Here is a 12,222-nt window from a genome sequence, read left to right on the forward strand (position 1 = left end):
ATATTTAAAATTGCTTCAGCTACTGACCTGGATGCCTTGATTTGAGCAGCTCTGGTTGCAATCCAGCTTCTACCACCAAACATGGTAAAATATGTATAGCCATTGCCTTGATAGCGAAGATTTATCTGCACAGAGCTGCCCACTAGGGGTTGCAACTCCAACAGAACGAAATGTGCAGCATTCAACCGAATGCAAATATTTGTAATCCCAAACTGTCAACACCAGACTGTGGCCTCCCTCCCCACCAAGGGAAATCAGACACATTCAAATTTGAGTTTCAGAACGATTAAGCGGAAAACCACACGAAAGATGCTCAGATATTGCAATTTGTTCGAGTAAAAGCGATCTTGGGGGTTTTGGGTTTTAGGACAGGCAGATAAGTGTGCCCTTTTTCTAAGGTTTTTAATTATAATGTTGATGTGAACAAACATCAGGAAACTAAATCCCTACACCAAGAAAACTATGACGTACATCTCAGGAAGTACTGATAAAGAGAAATGCAGCTCTTATTTTCGTTGCATCTCCTGTCGATGCAACAAAATAAGAGCTGCATTTCTCTTTATCAGTACTTCATCATGCAACAAAATAAGAGCTGCATTTCTCTTTATCAGTACTTCCTGAGATGTACATCATAGTTTTCTTGGTGTAGGGATTTAGTTTCCTGATGTTTGTTCACATCAACGTTATAATTAAAAACCTTAGAAAAAGGGCACACTTATCTGACTGTCCTAAAACCCAAAACCCCCAAGATCGCTTTTACTCTAATAAATTGCAATATCTGAGCATCTTTCGTGTGGTTTTCCGCTTAATCGTTCTGAATCTCAAATTTGAAAAAGTCTGATTTCCCTTGGTGGGGAGGGAGGCCACAGTCTGGTGTTGACAGTTTGGGATTACAAATATTTGCATTCGGTTGAATGCTGCACATTTCGTTCTGTTGGAGTTGCAACCCCTACTTGGCAGCTCTGTGCAGATAAATCTTCGCTATCAAGGCAATGGCTACACATATTTTACAATGTTTGGTGGTAGAAGCTGGATTGAAACCAGAGCTACCCAAATCAAGGCATCCAGGTCAGTAGCTGAAGCAATTTTAAATATTTGATATGCTGCAATGATGGGGATATCATGTGGCTAGGAAGTACATACAGACTGCAAACACGATTAACTATCTGGGTATGTAATGTGAAAGAAAATGGTAATGTTGTATGCAAACCTGGGTAGGTGCAGAGTTCCTTGTAAAAAAGTCATTTTTTTGACATCTTGGAGATGGTTTCTTTCTGTTATCAAATAGAATTAACGCATTCCATCAAAGGGGCTTATCATATTTCAGACAAATTAAATTGGTCTAAGTGGATGGCTGCTGTTAATAAGATTCTCTATCCTGTTTTTTTAATGAATAAATACTGGTAATAGGCATGTTGGGACAGTTATGTATGATGCACATATTATATTGGCAGCCAGTCGACCCATTAGATATGGCTAGAGGCCAAGACCAAGAATGAATATCTATTTGAGGACCCAGTTTCAGACGGTCAGTGGAAAAGCTATGGCCTGCAAACGAAACGAAAACAACTCAAAAAGTACGGTTATGTTTGGAACACCCAGGCATAAAATGTTAGGAACTATATCGAAAGAAGTGGGGAATTCAATCACTGCTGCGATGCCTCCAGTGGTGATGACTGCCATTCAGAAAACAAATATGTGTGTTAACAAGCTAGCTCATTCAGATGCACTCTTAATGGGCGATGAACGACCTCAGAATCAGGGGGAAATGGAAAAGGAACAAATTGGAACCAACCTGCCGTTACAACTTCTTGGACAGTAGTAGCCGAGTGTGCCCAGGCCAGAATAGTGGAAGAAGGTTTAGAGCATCTGAAACTTATTCCATGTTCTGGATGTCAACATACTGTACATGCATACAACAATCTTTTAAATTCTTTTCTGAGGTCCAATAATGTAAATTTTGAAACTGTTGGGCTATTCTACAAGAGATGCATCATTTCGGGGCATCCCCAAACGCTTTGACTTACAAATTACTTTTAACTGGTTCCATCAAGTTGGGAAAGTTGGACAGTGCCTTGAAATTTATGAAAGAGATTACTCAGAAAGGAAATCATCCTTATAAGTATACGTACAAGGCGCTTTTGAAAGCTTTGTTAAAGGAAGGGAACCTGGAGGCTACATTGGACGTCTTTGAAGACATGTTGGAGGTAAATTTTCTCCCTGCAGTACGAACTGTCAATAATCTTATGATGGGTGTTTGCAGAGTGGGCAAAATTGTAGAGGCTTACCACCTACTGAGGACTTTTCTTGGGAAGGGGTTTTCTCCAAATGTCTTTAGTTACAATCCGTTGATACTAGGTCTATGCAGGGCAGGAAAAACTTCAAGTGCTATAAAGATTTTTTGCTCTATGAAGGGAAATGGTTGTTCACCAAATGTGTACACTTACACTGCTCTGGTCTATGGTTTTAGTGAAGAAGGTAGGTGGGAGGAAGCTTACAGTGTTTTGGATGAGATGGCATCTGAGGGCTGTAATCCTAATGTTGTAACATTTACTACATTAATTAATGGTCTCTGCAAGAAAGGAAACATTAAGGAGGCCAGTAGGGTTCTTGATATGATGGTTAAGAATGATTGTTCTCCGGACTTGGTCACTTACAACATTATTCTTCATGCTCTTTGCAATGCTATGAATTTTTTAGAAGCCTGCCAATTAATGGATGTTATTTCCAACAAGGGCTTTTATCCTGATATATATACTTACACTGCACTAATAGGAGGACTCTGTAAGGTAGGCCAAGTTGCACAGGCCCATAATTTGTTGCAAGATTTGTTGCGCAAGGGTTATGTTCTTGATATTGTTACCTGTAATATTTTTTTCAATGGCTTATGTCAAAAATACAAGTCAAAAGAGCCTTGTGCACTTCTGACAAATATGGAGTGCAAGGGTTACCGACCTAATTTGGTTACATACAATACATTGCTAAATGGTTTGTGCAAGGAGGGGAAGTTGCAGCAGGCATTTCAACTTTTTAATGAGCTGTCATATAGAGGTTGTTCTCCTGATACAGTTTCTTATAACATAATGATCTCTGCACTATGCAAGGACGGTAATAATTTTAGAACGATAAGAGAAATTCTAGGTAAAATGCATGTTGAAGGCTGTACTCCCAATGTAGTGACTTATACTTCTTTGATATATTATCATTGTAGGGTTGGAACGCACTGCGAAGCCTTTCAATTTCTAAATTGTATGCCAAAACAAGGGTGTCTTCCGAGTGTTGTTACCTACAATATATTGTTTGATAGCCTGTGCAAGAAAGGAAACTTGCAGGAAGCATACAGGCTTTTCAGTGTGATGTCCAACAAAGGATGTACCCCTGATCAAATTTCTTACAATATATTAATCCATGCTTTTTGTAGGGCAGGGCAAATGTCAACATCAGAAATGATGGTTCGTGATATGCATACCAAGGGTTGGACTCCTGATGTTTTTACTTATGGTTCCATAATGTACGGGCATTGCAAGGTAGGCAGCGTAAACAAAGCCCTTGAACTATATGATGAAATGTTAGAGAATGGATATCGACCAAGTATTATTTTGTACAATATATTGTTATATGGTCTATGCAAGGAAGGTAAAGAACAGCAAGTGTCCAAGCTTTTACTTAACATGGCAATTGATGGTTGTGGTCCTGACAAAGTCTCTTACAGTATATTGAAACACAGCATAGCCAGGGGAAGTGGACTTTTGGAATCTCTTAAGCTACTGAATTACTTGATAATGTGTGGTCGCCTTTTACCTGAGTAACAGAGCAACACAACCAAGCATCTGAGTTTAAACAAGTAGTTGCAAATTGCAATGCTAAATAAGTTGCACTGCTGGAAGTTGGAAACCTGGGACAGCTGGTTTGTATGTGTGAAATAAGTAATATATTGTCTCCAGGGAAGTTCAGAAAAACAGCTAGGTATGCCAGAGGGGAGTGCTCGTTGAAGTGTGAATGATGTAACAAAGCAGCGTTCGAGGATACGTCATAGTTTTCTTGGTGTAGGGATTTAGTTTCCTGATGTTTGTTCACATCAACATTATAATTAAAAACCTTAGAAAAAGGGCACACTTATCTCCCTGTCCTAAAACCCAAAACCCCCAAGATCGCTTTTACTCGAACAAATTGCAATATCTGAGCATCTTTCGTGTGGTTTTCCACTTAATCGTTCTGAAACCCAAATTTGAATGTGTCTGATTTCCGTTGGTGGCGAGGGAGGCCACAGTCTGGTGTTGACAGATTGGGATTACAAATATTTGCATTCGGTTGAATGCTGCACATTTCGTTCTGTTGGAGTTGCAACCTCTAGTGGGCAGCTCTGTGCAGATAAATCTTCGCTATCAAGGCAATGGCTATACATATTTTACCATGTTTGGTGGTAGAAGCTGGATTGCAACCAGAGCTGCCCAAATCAAGGCATCCAGGTCAGTAGCTGAAGCAATTTTAAATATTTGATATGCTGCAATGATGGAGATATCATGTGGCTAGGAAGTACATACAGGCTGCAACACGATTAACTATCTGGGTATGTAATGTGAAAGAAAATGGTAATGTTGTATGCAAACCTGGGTAGGTGCAGAGTTCCTTGTAAAAAAGTCATTTTTTTGACATCTTGGAGTTGGTTTCTTTCTGTTATCAAATAGAATTAACGCATTCCATCAAAGGGGCTTAGCATATTTCAGACAAATTAAATTGGTCTAAGTGGATGGCTGCTGTTAATAAGATTCTCTATCCTGTTTTTTTAATGAATAAATACTGGTAATAGGCATGTTGGGACAGTTATGTATGATGCACATATTATATTGGCAGCCAGTCGACCCATTAGATATGGCTAGAGGCCAAGACCAAGAATGAATAGCTATTTGAGGACCCAGTTTCAGACGGTCAGTAGAAAAGCTATGGCCTGCAAACGAAACGAAAACAACTCAAAAAGTACGGTTATGTTTGGAACACCCAGGCATAAAATGTTAGGAACTATATCGAAAGAAGTGGGGAATTCAATCACTGCTGCGATGCCTCCAGTGGTGATGACTGCCATTCAGAAAACAAATATGTGTGTTAACAAGCTAGCTCATTCAGATGCACTTTTAATGGGCGAGGAACGGCCTCAGAATCAGGGGGCAATAGAAAAAGAACAAATTGGAACCAACCCTGCCGTTACAACTTCTTGGACAGTAGTAGCCGGGTGTGCCCAGGCCAGAATAGTGGAAGAAGGTTTAGAGCATCTGAAACTTATGCCATGTTCTGGATGTCAACATACTGTACATGCATACAACAATTTTTTAAGTTCTTTTCTGAGGTCCAGTAATGTAAATTTTGAAACTGTTGAGGCTATTCTACAAGAGATGCATCATTTCGGGGCATCCCCAAACGCTTTGACTTACAAATTACTTTTAACTGGTTGCATCAGGTTGGGAAAGTTGGACAGTGCCTTGAAATTTATGAAAGAGATTACTCAGAAATGAAATCATCCTTAAAGATTTTTTGCTCTATGAAGCGAAATGGTTGTTCTCCAAATGTGTACACTTACACTGCTCTGGTCTATGGTTTTAGTGAAGAAGGTACGTGGGAGGAAGCTTACAGTGTTTTGGATGAGATGGCATCTGAGGGCTGTAATCCTAATTTTGTAACATTTACTACATTAATTAATGGTCTCTGCAAGAAAGGAAACATTAAGGAGGCCAGTAGGGTTCTTGATATGATGGTTAAGCATGATTGTTCTCCGGACTTGGTCACTTACAACATTATTCTTTATGCTCTTTGCAATGCTATAAAGTTTTTAGAAGCCTGCCAATTAATGGATGTTATTTCCAACAAGGGCTTTTATCCTGATATATATACTTACACTGCACTAATAGGAGGACTCTGTAAGGTAGGCCAAGTTGCAGAGGCCCATAAGTTGTTGCAAGATTTGCTGCGCAAGGGTTATGTTCTTGATATTGTTACATGTAATATTTTTTTCAATGGCTTATGTCAAAAATACAAGTCAGAAGAGGCTTGTGCACTTCTGATAAAAATGGAGTGCAAGGGTTACCGACCTAATTTGGTTACATACAATACATTGCTAAATGGTTTGTGCAAGGAGGGGAAGTTGCAGCAGGCATTTCAACTTTTTAATGAGCTGTCATATAGAGGTTGTTCTCCTGATACAGTTTCTTATAACATAATGATCTCTGCACTATGCAAGGACGGTAATAATTTTAGAACGATAAGAGAAATTCTAGGTAAAATGCATGTTGAAGGCTGTACTCCCAATGTAGTGACTTATACTTCTTTGATATATTATCATTGTAGGGTTGGAACGCTCTGCGAAGCCTTTCAATTTCTGAATTGTATGCCAAAACAAGGGTGCCTTCCTAGTGTTGTTACCTACAATATATTGTTGGATAGCCTATGCAGGAAAGGAAACTTGCAGGAAGCATACAGGCTTTTCAGTGTGATGTCCAACAAAGGATGTACCCCTCATCAAATTTCTTACAACATATTAATCCATGCTTTTTGTAAGGCAGGGCAAATGTCAACATCAGAAATGATGGTTCGTGATATGCATACCAAGGGTTGGACTCCTGATGTTTTTACTTATGGTTCCATAATGTACGGGCATTGCAAGGTAGGCAGCGTAAACAAAGCCCTTGAACTATATGATGAAATGTTAGAGAATGGATATCGACCAAGTATTATTTTGTACAATATATTGTTATATGGTCTATGCAAGGAAGGTAAAGAACAGCAAGTGTCCAAGCTTTTACTTAACATGGCAATTGATGGTTGTGGTCCTGACACGGTCTCTTACAGTATATTGAAACACAGCATAGCCAGGGGAAGTGGACTTTTGGAATCTCTTAAGCTACTGAATTACTTGATAATGTGTGGTCGCCTTTTACCAGAGTAACAGAGCAACACAGCCAAGCATCTGAGTTTAAACAAGTAGTTGCAAATTGCAATGCTAAATAAGTTGCACTGCTGGAAGTTGGAAACCTGGGACAGCTGGTTTGTATGTGTGAAATAAGTAATATATTGTCTCCAGGGAAGTTCAGAAAAACAGCTAGGTATGCCAGAGGGGAGTGCTCGTTGAAGTGTGAATGATGTAACAAAGCAGCTTTCGAGGAGTTTGATGCAGAAGCAGTATTGTTGTATTCCGAATTTCCGACTAATATCATGGAACCTCTACTTGGAGTGACCTTCTATGGGTGCTTGCCTTGCCAGTTCACAATTGTATCAACTTTGTCAAAAACAGGTTAGGTTTTCTCCTCCTGTCATATGATGTCGATGGTTAATAGTGGTATTTGGCTCGAACGCTTCCTGTTCTTTTCTCCTCTTTTTTCTAAGTTCCAAGTTCTGCATTTAATAACATTGAGTTTTTTAGTTTTAAAGACAACTAGACCTTTTTTCTCCTGGATGACAAATTTCAAGAATAACCCATCTTAGGTTTTTCTCTATTTGACATTTTGCAAAGAAACCCTAAAGATGCTTTTACAGTTGGATTTAGGGTTGAAGGTCTCTATCAAGTTAGAGAAAGTCCTTTGGGAGCTTTGACTTGCGATACCTCTCTTCAATCTGAATTATGGCACTGAAGATTTGCTCACCTTCATTACAAAGCCTCACCTGATCCAGGTGGATATTGGTGGCCACCCGCCTATTCCACTTGGATCCCCACCATCGTTTCTTTCAGTTTTTTAGTTTCCTTATTTGTAGCACAATTTACTATTTTTGGTAGTTTTTCCGGTCCTGAACTTCCGGTGCTGTTTTGAGGCCCTAAACGACATATTTTGGGAAAACTAGGACCAACATGACATAGAACAATGTTGGTCATTCAAAAATTGTAGTTCTTGGATAAATCTTTTTAACGAGGTATTGTATGAGGACCTCCTTCCCCTCTTCCCCTCTGCCCACTCTCTGTTCACACGGTTTCCAAAGCGGAAGGGTAGGCAGCAGGTACCACGAGCCCGGATATCGTATGTCAAAGTTACGACCTCGGGTAGTTGATGTACCAATTTACCCAAACGGGGCCCATAGTTTGGCGCTTCATCTCCTAAAGTGAGGTTTTTGGATGTTTAGGATTTTCCATTGTTTCTCAACAATAAATAGGCCTTCGAGCCTCATTGTAACACAATTCAGAGGCATGTAGCCGCCACATCTTTTCTCAGAGATAAGCTACCATCGCTCGAGCTAGTCTTATTTCCATTCTATTTGTAAGCATATTTCAGTATTTTACATTAATGAAATAAGTATTATTTCTCCTGCATCTCTGTATTTATGGTTATCTATGTAATTTGTTACGTTCCTGTTTAAATCCGGATCAGTGGTATTAGAGCGGTCTGCTCATTCTCTGTTTTTCTTTGCATGTCCCCAATGAGGTCGGGATATAAGAAGTTAGGGCTCGATCTGGTTGAATCTTTGCAAGATCAACCCCGCAAACCTTGACAGCCTCCCATGGTAGAAGAAAAGAAAGACGAGGGGGGCAGGGAATCCTATCAAAATATTGCTCGAGGGGAGCAGATTATTGATGCGGAGCAGAACGCCACCATTACCACCACGAAGATCCAGAAGGAGGAACCTGAAGATCCAGAGGAGGAGGAGTGCCTATTCCACTCCCAGATGTGGGTAAAGGGTTCCCCTCTACAGTTCATTGTTGGTAGTGGGAGCCAAAAGAACCTCATTTCGATAGAGGGCGTGAAGCGACTGGGCTTACCGACCACAACACACCCACAACCATACACTATAGAGTGGCTTCACCAAGCAAGGGATCTTCGCATGAGCTAGCAGTGCTGCCTTCCATACAACATCAAGCCCTTCATGGATGAGGTATTATGTGACGTTGATCCCCTTGATGTTTGTGATGTATTATTAGGCCAACCATACTTGTGGAAGCAACATGCTGTGTATGAGTCAAGGCCTCACGTTGTTATTGTTACTTTGGGAAATAAGTTGTACATGATACCAGAGGTAGCACCGCCTACCGCCATCTCTTTGGTTACTGCAAAACAATGTAGTAAGCTCATTTCCAAAACCAGGAAATTTTTTTTCCTGATGATACGCCCTCAGGGAAAGAAGAAGACAGTGGCCATGACCTCCAGATAGGGCCCCTCCGCACGACAACAACAAATGGACAAGGTCGTGGAGGAGTACGAGGACATCTTCACCTCCCCTGTGGGGTGCCTCTGCACTGTTAGGTCAAGCACTCCATTGATCTGACCACAAGTGCGCCGTTGCCCAAAGGACCAATCTATCGGCGATCCATTCTGGAGAATGACGAAATCAAGAGGCAGATTCAGGAACTGCTGCAGAAAGTTCACATCCGGCTGAGTTCATCGCCCTGTGGGAGCCCGATCGTGTTGGTACAGAAGAAGGATGGGACTTGGAGACTTTGTATTAACTATTGGGCGCTGAACAAAATCATTGTCCGGAATAGGTACCCGATCCCACGGATTGATGACCTTTTGGACCAACTCAAGGAGGCGAAATATTTTAGCAAGATCGACTTGAAGTTCGGATATCACCAAGTACCAATCGAACCCTCTAATGTGTGGAAGACTGCCTTCAAAGCGAAGGAGGGCCTTTTTGAATGGTTGGTTCTGCCTTTTGGGTTGACGAATGCTCCTGCAACCTTCTGCTCTTGCAACCTTCATGAGGTTGATGGATGGCATCTTGCGGCCATTCACCAACTCATTTTTAGTGGTATACTTGGATGACATCCTGATTTTCAGCCAGAGTTGGTAAGAGCACCTCCACCACATCCGACAGGTTCTGCAAACACTGCGGCAACACAAGCTGTGTGCCAATTTGGAGAAATGCAATTTTGGCATGACCCAGGTTCAGTATCTGGGATACATTATTGATGAGCGAGAGGTGCCTGTGGATCCAACCAAGATCCAAGTCATTCGGGATTGGCCAGCCCCAACCACTCTGACAGAGCTTCGTAGCTTTCTGGGCCTTGCCAATTTCTACCGCATGTTCGTGTTGGGATTCTCTCATATCTCTTGGCCCTTGAGTCAAGTCACCAATGGAGGAGCGAAAGCAATATTCTTTTGGTCTGAATCTCAACAGAAGCCATTCGCAGAATTGAAACATCGCCTCTGTTTTTCACCAATGCTCACTTTCCCAGACTTGCAACAACCATTTGAGATCGAGACAGATGCCTCTAACTATGTTGTTGGGGCAGTCCTTACTCAACAGGGGCATCCAGTGGCATATCACAGTGAGACACTTTCAGACACAGTCCAGAAGTATCCAACTTATGACAAATAGATGTATTCCATTGTGTAGGCCTGCTGACAATGGAAGCATTACATTTTGGGGAAGGAAACGGTCATACACACAGACCACCAACCCTGCAGTTCGTACAAACGCAAGGGAAGTTGCAGAATGATCACCATCAGAAGTGGTCCACATACCTGCAAGAGTTCCATTTGGATATCAAGTATAAGAAGGGTAGCACCAATAATGTTGTAGACTGCCTCAGTCGACTACCGATCATGGCGTTAACCACTGTGATCAACCCTTGTGGGCACAAGACTTTTGATTGGCCACTTCTCTACAAAAGCGACCCAGAATTCGGCCACACATACCATATGCTCTTGGAGGGTCAACAAGTTCCAGATTTTCACTTCCAGGATGCCTTGCTATGCCACTTGGGACACCTTTGTGTTCCTTCAAGCGAGCGAGCCAAGATGATTTGGGAAGCATACTACAGTCGGGCCACTTGGCATTTCGGGGTCGAGAAAACAGTGGCAGTATTGCAGAAGTATTTCTATTGGTCAAATCTTCGACAGGATGTCAGGAAGCACATCGGATCCTGCACTTCTTGCGCCATTGCCAAACCGACCATCAAGAAGCAAGGCCTCTATACTTAGCTGCCTACCCCTAGTCAACCTTGGGAATCCATCTCCATGGATTACATGTCAGGCCTTTCTTCTACTAAGCATGGCAACGACTGTGTTTTTGTGGTCGTCGACAGATTCTTGAAGATGGCTATTATGGCGACCTGCAAGAAGAATATCACAGCAGAAGTCACTGCTAAACTCTTCTTTGAACGAATGTGGGTACACTTTGGGATCCCACAGTATATCATCTCAGCTCGGGACAACAGGTTCCTCAGTACATTTTGGTCTATTGTTTGGTCGATGCTGGACACCAAGCTCATTAAGTCAACAACTTTCCATCCCCAAACTAATGGCCAGACGGAGGTCGTCAACAAGATTATTGCAATGTTCCACGGGGACGCGTCCCCCAGGGTTGGGTGCGCACACCCCTCGCACCGTACGTACCCAGGACGAGGAGTCTCTTGGGGGTGCGTTTCCCCACGCACCCTTTTTGGGGAGTCTTGGGGAGACGCAAGGGGGTGCGTTTCCCCAGTGTGGGAGTCTAGACTCCCCAAAAAGGGTGCTTCTGGGCGTCCCCCTTCAGTGTGGAAAAAGGGTGAACCTGGGAATCCCCTTTAAATTTGTCTAATAAGACTTAAAAATCAAAATTTCAAAAATCAAAACCATTAATTTTTTTTTATTTTTATTTTTAAACTAAAATTAAAACTAAATAACTAAAACATGTTACGCTAGAAGACAATTTCAAAAGTTTTCAAATGAGGTCCATAAATCTAGTTTGAGCCTTCATAATGCATACTCTACATGGTTATCAACCCAATTCAATTGGAGATGGAAGTTTTTTTTGAAGCACGAGAAAATTGGTCATAGCTTCTATTACAAGGTAAATTGAAATCCCCCCCATAAGTGTTGCTTGGAGTCTTGTGAATAGCCAAACCATTAGTGTTTTCTCCTATAATCAACGATGTTAATGATAATCTTGTTCTCAAATCTATAGAAAGGATGCAATATTAGTTTGTTTTTCAAGAGGGCGCACAACCCAATCTTGAGTATGTCTCTTTGTCCTCTGCTCCGTATATTTTTTGCGAAGGAGGATGAGTTGTAATGCACATGATAACCTCACTTATTTGGAGTCCAATCGACTTGAGTCTAGCTTAATCTTATGCATTGCAGCTTTTCTTAAATAACTGTACTTCTTCTTTTAGATTGAAGCATACAATTAGCCATTTCCTTTAAGGTGCGATTCTTCCTTTCAGCTACACCATTTTGTTGTGGAGTATATGGAACAATATGTTGCATTTGAATTCCATTCTCAGTGCAAAAGTTGATGAATTTGTTGTTAACATATTCTCCGCCA

At 41.4% G+C, this 12,222-nt stretch overlaps 1 protein-coding gene across 1 annotated transcript; it reads left to right on the forward strand.

Moving 5' to 3' along the window:
• The first annotated feature begins 4,895 nt into the window (after positions 1-4,895).
• Positions 4,896-7,157, forward strand: LOC149189480 (uncharacterized). The gene is given in 2 exon segments (XM_089413227.1): positions 4,896-5,510; positions 5,513-7,157. Coding segments are annotated over 2 exon segments (2,040 nt in total). The 3' UTR covers positions 6,938-7,157.
• Positions 7,158-12,222: the final 5,065 nt, after the last annotated feature.

Source organism: Pinus tabuliformis, chromosome 3_1, assembly GCF_031772625.1.
Source record: "Pinus tabuliformis cultivar Carrire ecotype Pingquan chromosome 3_1, CPIR1, whole genome shotgun sequence".
Classification (NCBI taxonomy): Eukaryota; Viridiplantae; Streptophyta; class Pinopsida; order Pinales; family Pinaceae; genus Pinus; species Pinus tabuliformis.